Source organism: Panicum virgatum, chromosome 6K, assembly GCF_016808335.1.
Source record: "Panicum virgatum strain AP13 chromosome 6K, P.virgatum_v5, whole genome shotgun sequence".
In the NCBI taxonomy this organism is placed as follows: domain Eukaryota; kingdom Viridiplantae; phylum Streptophyta; class Magnoliopsida; order Poales; family Poaceae; genus Panicum; species Panicum virgatum.
In genome coordinates, this window is record NC_053141.1 from 1,854,121 (window position 1) to 1,874,616 (window position 20,496).

Sequence of the window (20,496 nt, forward strand, 5' to 3'; positions counted from 1 at the left end):
GACGTAGCACATGTGCTCTCCGAGGGGTGAGATGAAAAGGAGGCCGGCACCTGCACCGGTTTTCATCACCGACCCATCGAAGTACATAGTCCAGCATTCTGCTTGAATTCGGGGCGGGGGCAGCTGGGTGTCGGTCCACTCAGCAATGAAATCGGCCAAAATTTGAGATTTGATTGCCTTACGAGGCGCATACATGAGAGTCTCTCCCACGAGTCCCACTGACCACTTGGCAATCCTACCCTCGGCTTCCCTATTGCTGACTATCTCTCCCAGGGGGAAAGGCAAGACCACGGTGACGGGATGGGCCTCGAAGTAGTGGTGCAGCTTGCGCCAAGCCAAGACTATTGCGTATAGCAGTTTCTGAATCTGCGGATACCACGTCTTGGTTTCGGATAATACTTCGCTTATGTAGTACACCGGCCGTTGGACAGGCAAAGCATGGCCCTCCTCCTGTCTTTCCACGACGATCACTGCGCTGACCACCTGGGTCGTCGCGGCTACGTATAAGTAGAGGGGCTCACCGTCCGTTGGTGGTGTTAGGATGGAGGCATGGGTGAGAGACACCTTCAGCCTGTCAAGGGCTTCTTGAGCCTCAGGGGTCCACGTAAAGCGTTCGGTTTTCCTCAAGAGTCGGTACAGAGGCAAGCCCTTCTCACCGAGGCGTGAGATGAACCGACTGAGGGCTGCAAGGCAACCCATGACCCTCTGCACCCCCTTCCGGTCTCGGATTGGTCCCATCCATCTGATGGCCTCGACCTTTTCAGGGTTCGGCTCGATGCCTCGCTGGGAGACAATGAAACCCAAGAGCATGCCTCGAGGCACCCTGAACACGCATTTCTCTGGGTTGAGTTTTACCCCTTTGGCCCTCAGGAAATCGAACGCAATTTTGAGATTGGCTACCAGGTCGCCTGTCTTCCTGGATTTTACAACAATGTCGTCGACATATGCCTCTACGTTCCGCCCGATATGGTCCCCGAACACGTGGAGCATACACCGCTGGTATGTAGCTTCGGCGTTTCTGAGGCCAAAGGGCATCGTGACATAGCAGTACATGCCGAAAGGTGTGATAAAAGAAGTCGTGAGCTGGTCAGATTCTTTTATCTTGATTTGGTGGTAACCAGAGTAGGCATCAAGAAAGGATAAAAGTTCACATCCCGCAGTTGAATCAACAATTTGATCGATACGTGGCAAAGAAAATGGAACTTTTGGACATGCTTTATTTAAACTAGTGTAGTCTACACACATCCTCCAGCTTCCATTCTTTTTCTTCACTAATACATGATTAGCTAGCCAATCGGGATGGAACACCTCCTTGATGAATCCGTCCGCCAGAAGTTTCAGCACCTCCTCGTCGATCACCCGGCGCTTGAGCTCGTCGAAGCGTCACAGGCGCTGCTTCACCGGCTTGGAGATGGGTCGGATATCAAGGGAGTGCTCGGCGACCTCCCTCGGTATGCCAGGCATATCCGAGGGGCTCCACACGAAGATGTCTGCGTTGGTGCGGAGGAAGTCGACGAGCACAACTTCCTATTTACTGTCGAGGGTGGCGCTGATCTTCAACGCCTTGTCATCGGGGTGGCACGGGTCGAGGGGCGCCACCTTGATACCCTCGGCTGGCTCGAAGCTGCCTGCGTGTCGGTGCGTGCAGTCCAAAGCTTCGCTCGCCATCTTGTCGAGGGTGGTGGCGAGGGCCTCGTCCTCTGCTTTGGCCTCGGCACGCTCGACGCACTCGACGTCGCACTCGTAGGCATGCTCGAATGACTGGCCGACGGTGATGACGCCCTTCTTGCCCGGCATCTTCATCTTGAGGTAGGTGTAGTTGGGGACTGCCATGAATTTGGCGTAGCATGGCCGCCCCAATATGGCGTGGTACGGCCCACGAAACCCCACCACCTCGAAGGTGAGTACTTCCTTACGGAAATTTGCGGGAGTGCCGAAGCAGACGGGCAAGCCGATCTGCCCGAGGGGTTGGACTCACTTCCCTGGCGCGACGCCGTGGAATGGCAAAACGATGGGGTGCAGCTTGTCCAAGCCAATCCCCATGAGCTCGAGGGTGTGGGCGTACAGAATGTTGAGGCTACTGCCCCCATCCATGAGCACCTTGGAGAACCGGGTGTTGCCGATGATGGGATCCACGACGAGCGGGTACAGGCCCGGATTCGGGATGTAGTTGGGATGATCATCGCGGCTGAAGGAGATCGTATCCTCCGACCAGTCGAGGTAGGCTGGCATAGCCCTTGTGACAGAGAAGACCTCTCGGCGCTCTCGCTTGCGCTGCCGAGCGGTCATGTTCGCCGTAGGACCGCCGAAGATGAAGAAAACGTTCTCCACCGAGGCGTAGCCGTCGCCGACCTTGTCATCCTCGTCCTTTTCCTTCTTGGCCTCGTCCTTGCAGCCGAGACGGTTGAAGTACTTGTGGAGCATGTCACACTCTTCGAGGGTGTGATTGACCCTGCCCTTGTGATAAGGGCATGGCTTCTTGAGCATGTCGTCGAATAGGCCACCGCCGCCTCGAGGGGGGCCTCGAGGACCTTTACCATCAGGGGTGACGATGAGGGCCTCGTCTGAGTCCTCCTCTTGCCCCTGACCGCGTTGGTTAGACGGGCCTTTCTTCTTGCCCCGCTTCGGCTTCTTCGAGTTGTTCTTGGGATTGCTGCCCTCAGCGGGCGTGTCCACCTTGCGCTTTACTTTGTTGCCGTCGAAGATGGCACCGACTGCTTCTTCGCCAGAGGCAAAGTTGGTCACCACGTCAAACAGCTCGTTCGCGCTAGAAGGTGGGTTTCGCCCCAGCTCGCGCACGAGGTCCCTGCACGTCGTGCCCAGATGAAAGGCACTAATGACTTCGGAGTCCTTGACGCTGGGGAGCTCGGTGCATTGCTTCTAGAAGCAACGGATGTAGTCCTGCAGAGGCTCATTGGGTTGCTGTCAGCACCCTCGGAGATCCCAGGAGTTCCCCGTGTACATGTACGTGCCCTGTAAGTTTCCCACAAAAATCTTGAACAGATCAGCCTAGTCGTGGATCTGGTTGGGCGGAAGATGTTCGAGCCAGGTGCTTGCATAGTCTGCGAGATGCAGGGGAAGGTTGCAAATGATGACTGCATCATCATTCGCGCCACCCAGCTGGCATGCCAGGCGGTAGTCGTTGAGACAGAGCCCGGAATCTGTCTCCCCCGAGTACTTGGTGAGTGTGGTGGGCTGCCGAAAGCATGGGGGGAAAGGTGCGGCGCGGATTTCCCGGCTGAACACACGAGTGCTCGGAGGCTCCAGTGATGGGTTTCTATCCTCCTTGCGATAGTAGCATCCACCACGTCGAGGGTGGTAGCCGTGAGCGGCACCATCCTCCTTTTTCTGGTTCAGGACGTTGCGGGTGTCGCCGTCGTGGGCGTTGCCGCGCGTGTCCCGAAGTCGATCCATCATTGGAGTCAGCTTGACACGATCGTGTACCGAGGGTACCCTCGCCCTGTTTGCTGGTGGGGTATGCACTGAGGCCTCATGGTCCTGCTGTGCCACTCCATTAGCTCTCGCCGAGGCCATAGAGCGCAGTCGAGGCGCGGAACTCTCGGCCTGTTGTACTGTAGCTTACTCGAGGAGCGCCTGTGCCTCCTTGCGCAGGTTGCGGCCCTCGGGCGTGGACGGTTCGGGCATTGCACGGATCAGGATTACTGCAGCGGTGATCTTCTGGCTGGCCCTGGGTAACGCCAAGGGGCTTCCTTCGCAGCCCTCCGCCAGGATCCGCTCCCGGGCAACACGTCCTGACTCCCGAGCTCCCGTACCATGGCCGGTGTGTCCTTGCTCGAGCGCGTAGCGTAGCTTCTGTGTTTGCCGACGCTCCTCGTCGAGCTTGGCTTCAAGCTCTCGGAGTTGCGCCAGCTGTGCCTGCTGCTCCGCCACGTTTGCCGGGGTGGATGGCCCAGGTGCCGTAGTTGGTCTTGCCGCGCCCGTCGCGGCGCGAGTTGCGTCTGCCGCGACGTCATCATCGTCGTGGGGCTCTCCTATTACAGCGATGAAGCACTCCCGAGTCGGATCGTAGTCCCCCTCACTGGAGTCATCAGAATAGGCGAGGCAATAGTCTGCCGCAGCCTGAAATGACAAGAAAGCTTCCAGATCACGGATCCCGGAGTAATCCCACTCTAGGTTCGCGTGACCTTGCTCGGGGATAGACCCCTCGTCCGAGGAGACAGGATATGAGCTGTCAGGTGTTGACGCGATGAAGTTGCGGATTGAAAGCAGGTGATGCCCGGGCAAATACTCATACGCGCTCATGTTGGTGCTGACAGATGACGCGTAGGTCATGGCCGAGGACCGGATCCCATAAGGGAGGGGCGGCGGCCTTGACCCGTCTCCCGTCAGCGTCGTTGTCGGTGTTGATGGCGAAGGGGCGGTGTCTCCCCCATGGCGCCAGTTCGTGGCACGCTCACCTCGACCCACGCAGGGGGGCTAGGGGGTGCCACTATGCGCCGTTCGATGCGCGCTTGCCGTGCGTGCCGACCCGTGCGGCCCTGGCGTCGTGGTGGCGGTGCCGGGACATCGGGGCTGGCTCTGGGCGGGTGGCGCTCCATGAGGTAACCGTTGCCGGTTGCCCGGAACTCGAGGCTCCCGAACCAGATCATGTACCCAGCTGGGAACGGATCCGAAACGCCCATCAGAAATGGGTTTGATCTGCCCGCCATCTGGAGAATATGTTGCGTGTCCCGGTCTCCTGATGGTTGATGCAAGAAGAAACACAATGACACCGGGTTTATCCTGGTTCCGGCCGATGAGGCCGTACGTCCAGCAGAGGAGTGTGCACTGTATTACTTGCACCGAAGTGCTCGTAGTAGGGGGTACAAGCTAAGGCGAGAGAGGGAGAGAAGCTCCCAGGTCTCAAGGTGTACTAGGAGTGATTGAGGCGATTGCCAATATCGGTGGAGTGAGTACGTGCGTTCTCGTGGTTCTTTTTCCTTCCGTTCCCCCTCCCCCTTTTATAGGCTCAAGGAGGAAGTGTTACATGCATAGGGGATCATTGAGGTCATATACTTCTCCCCCTCCCCCCCATGGTCCGGAGGAGAATAGTGGGTCTTTCCTGTCGCCGAGCACTGTGGAGCATAGCGTAAGTCGTGGTCATCGTCCTTGCGAATCCTTGCGCCCATGCCCGGAGCGCGTCTCTATCCTGTGGCACCAGGGGACGGTGTGGTGATAGCTGTAGAAGTGCGCAGAGCCCTATGTCGGATGAGGTGAGGCGTCGAGTGGTGTTGTAGACTCCGGTCTTTCCCCGGTCAAAGTCTGTACTGTGTCCGAGGGTCGCTGCCCACGCCCATCGAGGGTCCTGCAAAGGGGAAAAGTACACAAGGTGGGTGGCACAGTGTTGGACTGTGACAGGCAAGTCCGTACTGTGCGTCGCAGACCTGCCCCGCGCCAGGAATAGCGGCACAGTGGCGGACACAGGTTGAGGAGATGCCGGTCACGTTCGCTGTGTGGCATGGTGGCTGACGCCAGCTGACGCCGTCCGACACCGTCTGACACCCGCCCCACGCCGCGGACTAGTTGGCGAGTAAATGTGCCCAGTCCCGTCGGGTGGTTGGGCCGCCTCCTCAGTCTGCCGAGGGGGGCTCGAGCGAGGCGGAGTTTCCCCCGTGCCGAGGGCCCGCGGAGGGCTCTACTGAGGGAGCCTCGAGCGAGGTGGAGATCACTCCGCGGCTGTTGAGGCCTCGGATGGACCGTACCGTGGCGTTGGTCCGTGGGCCAAGTGTGTACTTCGAGATTCTCGTGCCCGAAGAGAATTTGGGCCATATGCTGGGCTGTGTTTTGCGTCGCTATTTGGGGGGAGTTTTAGTCCTAGGTTAGGGTGCCCCATAGTTATGGTACCCGACAAATTCCTAAATCACACCCTCCAAATACTACATGAGGGTTTCGCCTCTATTTTTAAAGTCTTTCAAATTTACTTCATCTCCAGCCATAGCCCTCGATTTTAACTTACATTAGGGGTCTTCCTAGAAACCCCCTAGATATTAGACCTGATGATCATGGGCTGCCCGACCCAACCAACCCGACCCGACCCGCCCAAAAAAAACAACCCGAGGAATGTATGGGCCGGGCTTGACCATAAATTTTCGACCCGCCATAAAAGTCGGGCCAGGTACGGGCCGAAATTTTTGATCCAAAACCCGAAAAAATCCAACCCAACCTGAAAATTACACATGAAAACTGACCCGACCACGTTCTGGGTCGGGCTCGGGCCAAAAAATCCAGCCCGATGGTCGGGTCGGGCACGGACCGAATGGAAAAAAAAACACAACAGGCCGAACCTGACCTGACCCAAATTGGATCCAATCCGGTGAATGATCAGGTCTACTAGGAATAGAGGGTGGAAGAGGGAATTTGGAGGCCTCTCCAAAATTGAGAATCTAGTAGAGAGTCAACTAGAGTATATTCTTTTGTTTACTAGAACATTCCGTGTGCTTTGCGCGCCATATCATGATAACATTATAGATATAGACGTGGCCAAGAATAGAATTGGATGTGCTAGTGAAGTCTCGATATTTTGTTCAATCAGAGAGATGTGGTTACAATTATCCCACGGGCTCCAGGTACAAGTAGCTCACAGTACACACATGTATAAATTTGAGGTGTTAAGCTGAGCTAGTGAGGTTTGAACATCATATACAGGAATGTGCTCTTCAATTGGCGCACATTAGATTGGACACTTGCACTTCTCAGCACAAGACCTAATACAGAGAAAATATTCATTTTAAATCAGTACCTGATAGATAAATGATTCCAAGCATTGCCCAAGAGATTGAACCATTTGTCCGCAGGGAAGTAAAACCATGCATCTCTCTCCTAGCAGATCCTGAAAAGAACCTTCTTCTGAAACTATGAAAAGATGACTGCCAACAAAGATGATGATGAACTTGCTAACAGGTTATAATTTGAGCCCTTAAAATGAAGGAAAAGAATTGCGAGGCAAAATCTTTGAAGTTGGCATGCTGCTTGAAATCTGATACATCCATTTTTATGGCAAAAAGATTGCATAAGTAGGCATCTCACTATTAAAGGCATTCATACAAGCAGATAACATATCACTGTAAAAGGCATTTCTACAGTAGAAAGATTGCATAATTAGGCATCTCAGTGTATACATGAAATGGTATCATAAGATAATTACATTCATGAGTAATCTATCGCTATAGAAGGCACCTACTAACCTACTTCTGAAGATGATTGCATTCATGAATAATTCTGTGTGCATTCTACAAATCATTGATCAAAGCATGAGTGGCTATAGCAGCCTATTGCAAAAACATAAGGGTTGATGTCTCCTAGCATTAGAATACATTTCTAAGGTTTTCTATTGAGAAAAGTACACCAGTAATCCCTAAATTTGTTTTGGTGTGTCATCTAGGTCCCTGAACTCTTAAAATGTATTTTTAGATTCTGAACTTGTTCCAAGATGTCACATAGGTCCATAATATCTCAAAATGTTTTTTTTTCTTCACAAACTTGTCCCGCTGTGTCATGCAGGTCCCTAAACTCTTAAAATGTTATTTTTAATTTAATATAAATATTATTTTACTGCTTTAAGTTAATGAATATTTTGCTACTTTAAATTTAATAAAATTACTATTTTGATTTTTATTGAGAATACGAACAAATTATCTTAATAAATTTATTAAAAACGCATACAAAATATAAATAGTTAGTAGGAAATATTCAGGATTAGCATTGATAATTCTATATGTTAAATGAGAATACTACCATATCCACCGTTGATATCAAATGATCTAGATTAACCCATGGAGTATGATTATTAACAAGCAGCTAATTCATAATTAAAATGATCTTAGTGGGAAGATTTCTAAATGAATCGGCACAATAGTTTAATAAATAGTTCATTTTGATACAATTAACTAATGGCAATTTTCAAGGATATGAAAATTCATCTTAAAAGTTTAGGGATCAAAATGACACATTAAGACAAATTTGGGAATCTAAGGATGTATCTTAAGAGTTTAGAGACCCGAGTGCCCAATCCGAACAAATTTAGAGATCTAAAATTGTATTTTGAGAGTTTAAAGATCTAGATGGCCTCAAGACAACTTTAAAAACTGCCCATGTATTTTACTCTTCTCTATTCTAGCATTATATTTTCCTAAGCCTAACTTTTTATTAATCGCATTCTCGGTACGACCTTAGTGTACTCAAGCCTATGCCTAGCATATGAAACAAACATTTAATGAGAAAAGGATGAGAGAGGATTGAGAGATGGCTAGAGGCGGTCACGCTCGTGCTCTGCACCTGTGCGCCCAGGGTTTACCTAACCGGTGGAACCGGTCCAGTTTGACCGGTTACCGGTCAAACCGGTCTGGTCCGGTTCCAGTTTGGGCCGATACTAAACCAGCCCAAATTTAAAATTTAAATTTAAATTCAAAAAAATGAAAAATTCTCAAAAAATTCCTAAAAATACTTTAAGGTGCGACGAATTTAATGGAGTCAAATTTTCTCAAAAATTCGTTCATTTAGTATATTTTGCGGGGATTTGAAGTTAAACAAAAAAACGTGCATACAAAAGTATACAAATACAATGTAAAAGTAGTACAAAAGAGGGTTAGATGATTCATTTAGACTAAAATATGTTATACAAACATTTATTTAATATACTTTGCGGGCATTTAAATTTAAACCAAAAAAGAAAAAAATTGAATTTGACCGGTTACCAGGCAAACCGGCCGGTATACCGGTACGAACCGGTTAAACTGCGCCATTTAAATTCAAATTTAAATTCCACCGGTTCCAACCGGTAACCAGTCCAACCGGTCCGGTAAACCGAAACCGGTGGTCGGCGGTTTGGGTCAACCAGTCGGATATTAAAACCCTGTGTGCGCCACCCATCTCTCTCTCAAAAAAAAAAAAAACTGTGCGCCACTCCTCCACCCATTGGCTGCGTGCTCTGAGCGCTCCCGAGCTGACGTGGTGACGCGCGAAGGGGTCAAGCGGTGCGGGAAATGCGGCTGTGCGTGGAGGAGCTAGCGGTCTTTTACAAACCCAGATACTCTAAGGCCGTGTTTAGTTCTATACCCTGTAAACGCAAAAAATTTTACGAAAGAATTTTGCCAATTTAAAATACTAAATGAAGTCTATTTATAAATTTTTTTTTACAGATGGGTTGTAAATCGCGAGATAAATCTAATGATACTAATTAATCCATGATTAAGTAATAATTAGCAAATGGCTACTGTAGCATCACTGTTGCAAATCATAGATTAAGTAGGTTCATTAGATTCGTCTAGTGATTTACAGCTCATCTATGCAAAAAGTTTTGTAAATAGACTTCATTTAGTACTCCATGCATGTGTCGAAATATTTGATGTGACAATTTTTTTTTGTGTTTTTGCGTTTAGGAACTAAACAAACCCTAAACTAAAGATAAACCTCTTTAGTTGCTGAGCAAACAGCCACTTAAGCTTATCCTTAGCCAGCCAAGTCCCCGCCTCTTCTTCAGAGCAGCCAGGCCCTCCCTGGCTCCATCCACCCACCGCAGGCAGGCTCTATACTTGTAGTGGGATAGAGGACTCCCTCCGGCCTCTCGGAATTGCCTCGCCGGCGTCGCCGCCTTATCTCCCCTCAGCGCCTGTCGGGTTCACCCTAGCCGCGCCGGTTGTCACCCACTGCCTTGCCTGGTCAGCTCGGCTCCTACCTCCTTTCCTCCTGTTTTTTCTCGCCCCTCCTACCTCTGCGCCCTTTTCTTCTCTCCCCAATCTACAGTAGATTAGGTTCCTCTGATTTTGAGCTATCTTTGCGCGGAGTGTAATTATCTTCTCTTTTCTTGGGTACTTGTTTCTAGACCTGCACAGCTCTCAAATTCCCTCTATCCATCTGGATTGGGTACAATCACTGCGCATAAAGCTCGAAATTGCTAATCTTTTACTTTTGTCCATATTTCTCTTACTGATACCAAACTACTCCTGCACTAGCCTGCCTGCTAGATCTGTAGGACCGACAGGCTCAGGTTGAGACTATTGTGAGTTGTGAACCGCAAGCACCATATGTGCTTTCTTCTGTTTTCTGGCGATGCACAACTACACACCGGTAGGCACGGTCAAATTTAAGCAACAAGTGGTTGCCACTTTCTGCATGACTTAGTACCTGCAAATTTTCATTTTTCTCTCCTGAGTCCATTACATTACTAACTTGTACGCGTGTGCCTTTGATGGGAGTAGGAAATACAGAAGTAATTTTATGACAAAGCAAATCCCTATCTTTCTTTCCCTAAAAAAGAATAAAGCAAACAAAAAAAGAAAGAAAAATGCTAACTTTCTGTTTTACATGTTCAAATAATGACACTAATTTAACCCAAAAGGAAACCACATATACACTTGGTCCATTTTTCATGTTTTAGAAGACTATTTGGGCACTATTTTTCCAAGTCTCCTACTACCTGCTGGGTGACTCATTGCCCCCAGGGCCCAAGGGTTTTATGCTTTTTTCAAATCGGAATATCATATTCCATTAACCGGGCATCAGTTCAGTGCCCAAAGTAAAAAAAAAAAAAATCTCGACCCCTGCGGGTAAGACCTCCCCGAGGAATTGACTGAAAGGTAGAAGATTTTTCTCTTCCAAAGGGTCGAGAAAAGGCCACTAACCCCGGCTATAGAAAATAGCATAACGAGTGGCCTTTTTGGAGAATGGGGAGTCAAACTCCCGACCTGCAGGTTGCCCGACTGCAACCCTACCAGTGAGCTACGCACACACTCCCTTCAGTGCCCCAAGTAGCACCATAGCAATCCTGTTCATGGGCTACAGAGTTAGTTATTTGTTGAGCAAAGAGTGTACTCCCTCCGTTCCAAAATGTAGGTCGTTTTAATTTTTCTAGATTCATATATTTTGCTATGTACCTAGACATATGTTATATCTAGGTGCATAGCAAATACTATAAATCTAAAAAAACCAAAACGACCTACATTTTGGAACGGAGGAAGTACTTATTAATGAATTCTCTGAAGTTAAGTTAATATTAAGCCAAGGAGCGATCCGGTTCATTTTATGCTGAAGAAGCAAGTTAACATGGAATCAGTCGTGATCATCCATCATAGTTCTAATTTCTAATTCATTCAGAGGGACTAAACTGGAAACTGTAAGAATTCACTTTTCTTATAGAACTTTCTGAACGGTTGTAAGTTCTGAGTTCTGACTATGCAGGACATTGCAGCCTTGACTGTCTGCCTCCTTTTTTAAAAGAAAGTTCCTGCCTAATTGATTTTATTAGTTAACTTACTGACTGCATTTTTCTCTTGACTGGTACAAAAAAAAAATATGGTAGACTATATAATTTCAGAATTGATGCATCCAAATTTAAATCCAAAGCTGCACACAGAGACACTGGTGGCAATCTAAATTCTAGCACAAACAGTAGTTGTCTATGATAGAAGATAATGTGCTACAGCTGAAAATGTTGCCAATATGTACACTACAGAGTCCGCAGTCTTGTTGGATTTGGAACAAATTCAGAAACAGCATTGGGAATACATGTTTCGCATCTTGTTAACAGAATAATTGCCATGAGAACAAGAACAAAACTTGTTTTTGTGACTACTATTATGAGTAACATGCAAACAAGACCTACTGCCTGTCTTCATTCACTGGAGAAGTTTTCCTGGGGGCGCTGGCTGCCCGAGTAACATTGCAGTCTCAACTAAAGTTTTCCTGGACCTTCTGGCGCTGATTCCTCATCTGACTCAGCAGCCAGGTGAGTGAACTGCCTGTTTGGTACAGAGGGTCCATGCTTGGAACACGAACACAGCCTCCAAATTCAGCTGACTCTGAAGTTATGAGATGGGATTTGTGATTTGGAGTTGAATTTGTGTCCATCATCGGAGCTTGAATATATACTTGACGCTCATATCCCTGTTTCAGCTTATCGGATTCTGCTGTAAGCTCTGTCAGATACTCTAATGCAATTTGCAGAAGTCGCGAACCTTTGGCCTTGGAGGGTTGAGGAAGCACAGATCTTAGCACGTCATGCCCGTTCTGACCAGCTGGTATGGGGCTAGATTGTCTACTGGCGGAAGCTGAAGGGACATTCTGATCTTTCAAGTTGTTCTCAAGTTCAGCACCTGCGGTTCCTTCGCTGCTTTGTAATAATCTCTCAAGATGAATAGCAGTGGAGTCAATCTCTCTCTCGAGCTGTCTAATCCTTTCTGCTACTTGTAACATGACACCGTTCTCACTGATTTTGGTATGGCCAGGTATCATTGCTCGAATCCTTGCTCGAACATCATTTCTCATATGCCTAGACTGTGCCCTTTCACTCAAGTTGCACCTAAGCATGTACAGAATGTTGAAGATTTAGTTAGCTGGGTTCAAGATACAGGGAACGCGAGATGAGTTAATTTACAGTAAGCTGATCATTTAGAAATAGTGGTCTAATACCCCATTGACAAGACAAGTTTTTTTTTGCTGCATCCATGGAATTAACTACCGAAGAAGCAAGGCACTGATTTGTGTGGTTGTGCAGTTCATCAGGTGAAAGCAAAGTGCAATTATGTCACTTCAAAAAAAAAAGTACAATTATGTCAGTGCAGCGTAATCATCTAGTTTGTATACTCAGGTTTTGCCGACTAATTTTCTTCAGATTTAGTGCTCTTCCTCTTATTATAGTGCAGAGAAGTTTGTGCAGCTTCTTATAATCGTATACTGCTATGTATGTTGACAAACCTTGTTTTCTATGTTGTAAGCAAGTTGTGAGAAGCTGAGCAATCCTCCATTCTTGTGTGGAATTTCAAGAAACGCAGAGGTAAACGTACCATGCCTTGTTTTCCGTCGGCGTCTTGCTTGGGCGGGGTTGAGGATTGTCTATCTTCTTTGCGGTTTGCTTCTCCGCCGCCTTAGGTCGCCTGCTTCCTGTCACCTCCGCCACCTTGGCTTGCCCCCTATCCGCCGCCTTTGCTTGGCCGGGAAGAGCACCGGAGCTCTGTCTGCACGCAGGGAAGAAGACATGATTAGCTGGTTTCTGCACCCGGCAAGGATTCAAGAATATCAGCAGAGGAGGAACATCTCATTCAAATTCAAGAAATGTGAACCAAGAACGGCGTCAAGCAGAGCACGTGCGTACTCCTGATTTGCACACCCAGCAACCAGCATCCAGCAAGGGTTGAAGAAAATCGGCAAGAATGTCAAGAAACTACACCCTGATTCAAGAAATACCAGAAGTAGCAAGAAATCGAAAACCCAGAATGCCGGAAAGCAGAACGCTAGCGGCTTACTCATGAATTCCACACCCGGGAAGGATTCAAGAAACCGGGCAAAAAATTCAAGAAACAACACCCGGCAAGGATTCAAGAATACCAGCAGCAGCAAGAAACCCAGAACTCCAGCAAGAAGAATCCATGAAGCGCGGCAAAACACCTTCCAAGAAACACTTACCCGGGAAGGATTCAAGAACCCGGCAAAAATTTCAAGAAACAGCACCCGGCAAGGATTCAAGAATACCAGCAGCCACAAGAAATCCAGAACGCTGGCAAGAAGAATCCATGAATCGCGGCAAAACACCGTCCAAGAAACAATTACCGCTCTTGTTCCTGAGAGAATCTGCTGGCGGCTCCGTCCGCTTCGGTCCTCTGCCTCTTCCTTGCGGAGGGATAATGCGGATTACTCTCGCTGCTGCCCGTCATCTCTGTCATGTTGCTCTCCAAACAGAGGAGCGATACCCTGGGAGCCCTTTCTAGTTAATCGGAGGAGATGGAGTAGGAGAGGGAGGCCGGTGTTCTTGGAACGGAGGCGAGCAGGCTATAGGATCGCAAGGAAGACGACGGGGTTTTAGAGGGAAGAAGCCGTGCGATTCTAACATGTTCTGGGCCGAATGTTGCCTTGGAATGGATTTCGAGATATGAGCCCACGTCAGAATAAAGGCCCAGGCCCGTTGTGCCGTCGTCCTCCAATCCAATCCAGAGGCCAGAGCAAAGCGAAACAGACAGAGGCGGCAGTAGCAAGCTCGCTTTGGATTCATTATTATTATTATTATTAACATAGGGGTGTCACTCTGACAAAAATAAGGTGCTCACACGTCTTAAGCCTATCCAAGCATTGTATTACTGGCACAAAAAAAAGGCCAAGAACAAATTGGCATTTACAAGGCACAAAAAATGTACTGTCAAACCAAAATTGTGGCATACCTAAATGTAGCCTTTGAGATATTGTGGCATACCTGGTAATCAAAAGCTACAATAGACAATGCGAGTCCAGCACCAATGTAAGCTATTGTCAGGCTGTTCTCATTCTGAAAAGGAGCTGTGGCTCCATGAAACCATGGAAAACCAGCGCTTCCGAGCATTCTTGATGCCAAGAAACAGGGGTAAATTACTGACAGTTGAGCATACCTTCCGTCAGCCTGTGCCAATCAACAGATCTATGAGTAGTTGACTACGATAGCACAGCTTCAGCCTACAGTTTCTGGGAAAACAAATCACACAGAACAGCAGGGAGAAAACTAGCATGAAAAGAACATCAGTACAGACTAATACCACTATGGTTGGTGCCCAGAGAAACCAAAAGGATGAGACAGCAAAATGGATGCTTGCTTGAGCTAAGACCAGGATCAGTACTCTTCTGTCTGAAACACAATGATTGCGGTCAGAAATTTTAATGGAACATGTAAGCAGTGAAAAACTTGACCTGCAACTGAAGTAACAATCATGATTTGCTAGTTCATATTGTGAGAGATGGAAAGGCTGCATCCCTTGATACATTTTTCATATCACAGAAAGCTCTTATAAATTGACTAACGCAATTCCCGATATGCTAAATTTATTTCGACAAACCCATAAGTATGTAGCTGTGCACCAATAGAGTATTGGATCATATTTATTTACAACTATATCTGATGCTATAAAATATTCATTGGCAATATTCACCAAGTCAATGGCAATATCTTTAAAAGGTTACAGAACTGCATATGCGATATGATGATATCGTAAAGTCTAGTACAGAAAGCTCAAAAGTTTCAAGTACAATGCCATCAAACATTGAGCAGCTTATATTTCTTAGTCACATCATCTAAATATTCATGACCTTATTTATCAAATAGAAATAGAGCTGCATCAACAGAAATGAGAAAGAAAGCACTGAAGCAAGCAAGATGACTCACCACTCACCTCTGAGGACGAGAGCAAAAAATGTTTTTTGGTAGTTCCCAATGGCAGATGCATGCTGAGTGGTACTTGATGCATTTCTGATATATAGAATCCCAACTACTGATAGTGTGGCTGCAAATGCATAGGGAAGCAAGAAGCCACTGTCATCATTACTAACCATTACATTTGTGATTTCTTGACTTCCAATTAGGGACACTGATTCAAAGAATGTCATCAGCCAGAAGGTATCAAACAGCAAATCTTGCTTCTGGTCTTGCTGAAAAAAAGGCAGGGTAAAGCAATTAATAACTCGTAAAACATAAATAACTCAGTAATAGCACACAGCGTTTCAAACACACAAACCTTCTCATGCTCCACCACAAGCCATGTCTCAAAACAGAAAGAGAACGCCAAAGAGGCAAGAGCCAGAATGAAATTGTTGATCCATGCACAACGAAGCGCACTGAAACTCTTTAAGGTACCAACTGCAAGCTGAAGTACCCAGTAAAATATGCAAACCCTCCGTGGTCCTCTATAAACATCAGAGGAAGAATTGTTATAGCGGCTATTGGAAGGACAAAAAGCATAGATATCTGTATTACATGACAGTAACTGCTGGACCAAAGGATTAAGTGCAGCTGACAGGGAAAACGAATCTACAAACACACAAACTTAAGTATGCCAAGGTGTATATTATTCCCCACAAATCCTACCTGACCTATATATCATCCAAACATCATAATGAGGCATCCGCCTAGGTTTATGACTTCAGGATTTTTATGCTGTACCCAGAACAATTTTATGTACCCATAGTTTTAGTGGACACATGAGGCCTTATGATACATAAAATTAATAGCTAGGTGGTATACCAGGAAACATATGGACTGCTGGATTCAGAGATACAGGTGCAGATATCGGTTGCCAATCACTCCCCAACACAAAATGGCAATTCACAAGACCATGAACAGATCTCTAGACTACAGTGATCAGCTGAGAGGAACTAGTTCAACCAAACGTTTGTAAATAGAATATGCACCTAATATTCACGGCCTGGCTTCATACCAAAAACTGACACTGATAACAGCACCAAGTTAGTAAGTTTCTCTGTTTAAACACCGGATGTTGTGGCATACCTAAATGTTGCCTTTGAGATATTGTGGCATACCTGGTAATTATAAGCTACAATAGACAATGCGAGTCCAGCACCAATGTAAGCTATTGTCAGGCTGTTCTCATTCTGAAAAGGAGCTGTGGCTCCATGAAACCATGGAAAACCAGCGCTTCCGAGCATTCTTGATGCCAAGAAACAGGGGTAAATTACTGACAGTTGAGCATACCTTCCGTCAGCCTGTGCCAATCAACAGATCTATGAGTAGTTGAGTTACGATAGCACAGCTTCAGCCTAGAGTTTCTGGGAACACCAATCACACAGAACAACTGGGAGAAAACTAGCAGGAAAAGAACATAAATACATACAATACCACTATGGTTGGTGCCCAGAGAAACCAGAAGGCTGAAAGAGCAAAATGGATGCTTGCTTGAGCTAAGACCAGGATCAGTACTCTTTTGTCTGAAACACAATGACTGCTGTCAGAATTTTTAATGGAACATGTAAGCACTTCAAAACTTGACCAGGCGGGGCTGCATCGCCTAGCTCGGACACCGGGGGCGTGGTGCTCCGCCGGCTCGGGCACACCGTACCTGGAGCCGAAGACGGAGGATTCCGCAGCGGAGCCCCAGGCCTGGCACCCGCGGCCTGTTGAAATTAACCCTCAATCGATCACCATCATGTACATAGCTTTAGTTAGTTGGTTCTTTTACTAATTTTAGCTATTAGCTGCACGTTCTGGTGCATGCTACGTGAGCCTGACGCATGCTGCTTTCGTGCGGGGCGCGTCCGAGTCCTAGGGACGTCGTGCGGTGGTGCGGAGGCTGCGGGATGGTGCGGTCAGTTAGCGACGTGCTCACCGCACGTTCCGGGAGATTAGCTCCCACGTTTGCTTTGTTGTTTCTTTAAATTCCTAGGTAATACAACAGAAAACGCTGCCGCATTTTGCAGCACCAAAAACACCTGTGTCCACTGTGTTCTTGCGTGCGTTCTCTGGAGCTCACCGGCGATCGGAATTCCGGTGATCTCCGACATTTGGTACCAGAGCGGTTATGTTCTCGGCGACCATGTCGGCCGCGTCTGCGCTGGTGATCGGCGGGCGCTCGCCATCCCCGCCACCGCGCCGCCGAGCCTCGCCATCTCCAGCGCCGCGCCGCGGACGTCATCGCGGCGAAGTCATCATCGAGCGCATCAAGGAAGGCGGCGGCGGCTCCGTGCAGTACCCTATGCTCATGCGCACCAACTACCAGGAATGGGTGTTGTTGATGCGCGTGAACATGCAGGCGCAGGGCATATGGCATGCCGTCGAGCCGGAGGAAGACGAAGTCATCGAGTACCGCGAGGATCGCCTCGCGCTCGCCGCCATACTGCTCGCCGTCCCCGCCGACATGCTCGGCTCCCTCGCGCGCAAGCGGACTGCGTGCTCGGCGTGGGAGGCGGTGAAGACTATCCGCGGCGGCATCCAGCGCATCCGCGACGCCAACGCCAAGCAGCTCTTGAAGGAGTTCAATGACATCGCCTTCAAGGCCGGCGAGAGCATCGACGACTTCTCCATGCGCATCGTCAGGCTCGCCAACCAAGTGCGCATCCTCGGCTGGAACCTCACCGACGCTGAGGTCGTGACGAAGATGCTCGAGGTCGTTCCCGACCACCTATCGCAGGTCGCCATCGCCATCGAAACCCTCCTCGACGTCGACACCATGAGCATTGAGGAGGTGGTGGGGCGACTACGTCAAGTGGAGGAACGCAGGAAGAAGAAGGCCTCGCCGGCGACATCTCCGGCGGACCCAACCTACGACAAGCAGGGCAGGCTACTTCTCAGTGAGAAGGAATGGCTTGCAAGGCTCAAGATTCGCGGGGACGACGGGGGCAGCGGCTCCAACACCGGCGGCAAGAAGCCCGGCAAGACCCGACGCGGTCGCGGCGGCGGCAAACCCCGGCGGCGGCGGAGGGGCGACGCGGGACCCCAACAAGCCGCCGAGCACCCCCTGCTTCAAGTGCGACAAAGTTGGGCATTGGTCTCGCTATTGCCCCAACAAGCCCAAGAAGGAGCAGGCCAATCTGGCCCAAGGTGAGGAAGACGAGTCCAGCTTACTAATGGCCCATGCCTCTGTCGTCGCTGCGGCCGGCCACTCTACCTCTCCGACGCCGCCGCCGTCACGCTGCCGCATCGACCTCAACAAGGAGCGCGTCTTCGCCCATCTTGGCCCTCACACAGATCCGAATCCCCACCGATGGGCTCTGGATACTGGGGCCACGAACCACATGACCGGGGAGAGGAGCGCCTTCTCCGAGCTCGACGTCAACATCCATGGAACCGTCCATTTCGGTGACGGATCTGTGGTGGCTATCGAGGGGTGCGGCTCCGTCGTCTTCAACTGCAAGAATGGAGAGCACCGCGCCCTCACTGGCGTCTACTTCATCCCGAGGCTGCAGGCAAACATCATCAGCCTCGGTCAACTGGAGGAGGCCGGCTGTCGCATCGTCCTCGACGCCGGCGTCCTCAGCATCCACGAACCCGGGGGGAAACTGCTGACGCGGGTGAAGCGCTCACCCACGCGCCTCTACTTGCTAGAGCTCAACACCGGGCGTCCGGTGTGCCTCTCCGCCCGGAGCACCGAGACAGCCTGGCGCTGGCACTCCCGATATGGCCACGTCAGCTTCCAGTCGCTGCGCCGTCTCGCTCACCATGGCATGGTGCGCGGCTTGCCGCCGTTGGAGCAGATCGAACAAGTCTGTGACGCCTGCCTCGCCGGCAATCATCGCCGCAGCCCCTTCCCCGAGCAAGCACACCGACGCGCGATCAGCCTCCTCGACCTCGTCCACGGGGACCTCTATGGACCCATCTCTCCCACAACTCCGAGCGGCAACAAGTACTTCTTGCTGCTCGTCGACGGTCTCAGTCGCTACATGTGGCTGGTGTTGCTGCCAAGCAAGGATCACGCCGCGTCTGCGATCAAGAACTTCCAGGCCGGCGTTGAGGTGGAGACTGGGCGGAAGTTGAAGGTCCTCCGCACTGATCGTGGGGGGGAATTCACCTCTGTTGAGTTTGGCAGGTATTGTGCGGAGCGCGGCGTGCACCGGCAGCTCACCGCTCCTTATTCCCCGCAGCAGAATGGGGTGGTGGAACGCCGGAACCAGAGTGTCGTGGCCATGGCGCGCTGCATGCTCAAAGCCAAGAACCTGCCTGGATACTTCTGGGGGGAAGCCGTCACCACCGCTATGCACATCCTGAACAGAGCGCCGACGCATGCGCTCGACGGCAAGACGCCGTTTGAAGCCTGGCACGGAGAGCGACCACATGTCCACTACTTCAGGACCTTTGGGTGCATCGGCCACGTCAAGAACAAACGCCCAGGGCTAAAGAAGCTGGAGGATCGCAGCAGTCTGATGATCTTCATCGGCTACGAGAGCGGATCCAAGGCGTACCGCTTCTACGACCCCAACGCCGAGCGTGTCGTCATCTCCAGGGACGCTGTCTTCGACGAGGCCGGGGCGTGGAAGTGGAAGGACGATGGCGCAGAGGCCTCCGACACGGGGACCTTCACCATCGAGTACACGGAGGAGTACATCCCGGTGGCGCCAACAATAGAGCACGGGAGTGCAACTCCGCGCACCCCGTCTCCAGCCGACGTTCCTGCAACGCCTGAACACGACGCTCCGGCCATGCCTGAACACGACGCTCCGGCCACGCCTGAACACGATGCTCCGGCCACACCAGTCCAGTTCATCTCCCCTCCACCGGACGACGAGATGGACCTGGATGATGACCATGACGACGCCCCACTGCGGTTTTGCGCCATCGACAACATCATCGGCGCCAGAACCACGCCGCCCGGGCTGGCCACGCGGAACCTCGACGTCGAGCTCCACTTCACCTCCGCGGAGGAGCCAGCCACGTTCGCCGCAGCAGAGCACGAGCCGTGCTGGAGAGCCGCCATGACAGAGGAGATGACGACCATCACCGACAACGCCACCTGGGAGCTTGTCGAGCTCCCGACGGGGCTCCGCCCCATCGGCCTCAAGTGGGTCTACAAGGTGAAGCGTGACGAGCACGGGGACATCGTCCGGCATAAGGCGCGGCTGGTGGCTAAGGGGTACGCCCAGCGCGCCGGCGTCGACTACGACGAAGTGTTTGCCCCCGTGGCGCGCATGGAGTCTGTACGCCTGATGCTGGCTGTGGCGGCGCACCAAGGCTGGGAGGTCCATCACATGGACGTGAAGAGCGCGTTCCTCAATGGCGAGCTCAAGGAGGAGGTCTACGTCGTGCAGCCGCCCGGCTAC

At 50.1% G+C, this 20,496-nt stretch overlaps 1 protein-coding gene across 1 annotated transcript; it reads right to left on the bottom strand.

Moving 5' to 3' along the window:
- Positions 1-13,106: 13,106 nt before the first annotated feature.
- LOC120639299 (molybdate-anion transporter-like) lies at positions 13,107-15,915 on the bottom strand. The gene is made up of 5 exons (XM_039915268.1): positions 15,912-15,915; positions 15,468-15,775; positions 15,126-15,381; positions 14,496-14,584; positions 13,107-14,362 (listed from the first exon to the last, which is right to left on the bottom strand). The coding sequence occupies exons 1-5, from the start codon at positions 15,913-15,915 to the stop codon at positions 14,126-14,128; spliced, it is 894 nt and encodes a 297-aa protein (XP_039771202.1). The 3' UTR covers positions 13,107-14,125.
- Between the last annotated feature and the right edge of the window lie 4,581 nt (positions 15,916-20,496).

Excerpts from the sequence above, each read along its gene's own strand:
- LOC120639299 (XM_039915268.1), bottom strand. Across the intron at positions 15,382-15,467 it reads TTGTGGTGGAGCATGAGAAG|CAAGACCAGAAGCAAGATTT; the intron begins GTTTGTGTGTTT and ends CCTTTTTTTCAG. Across the intron at positions 14,363-14,495 it reads TCTGGGCACCAACCATAGTG|GCTGACGGAAGGTATGCTCA; the intron begins GTATTAGTCTGT and ends TGATTGGCACAG.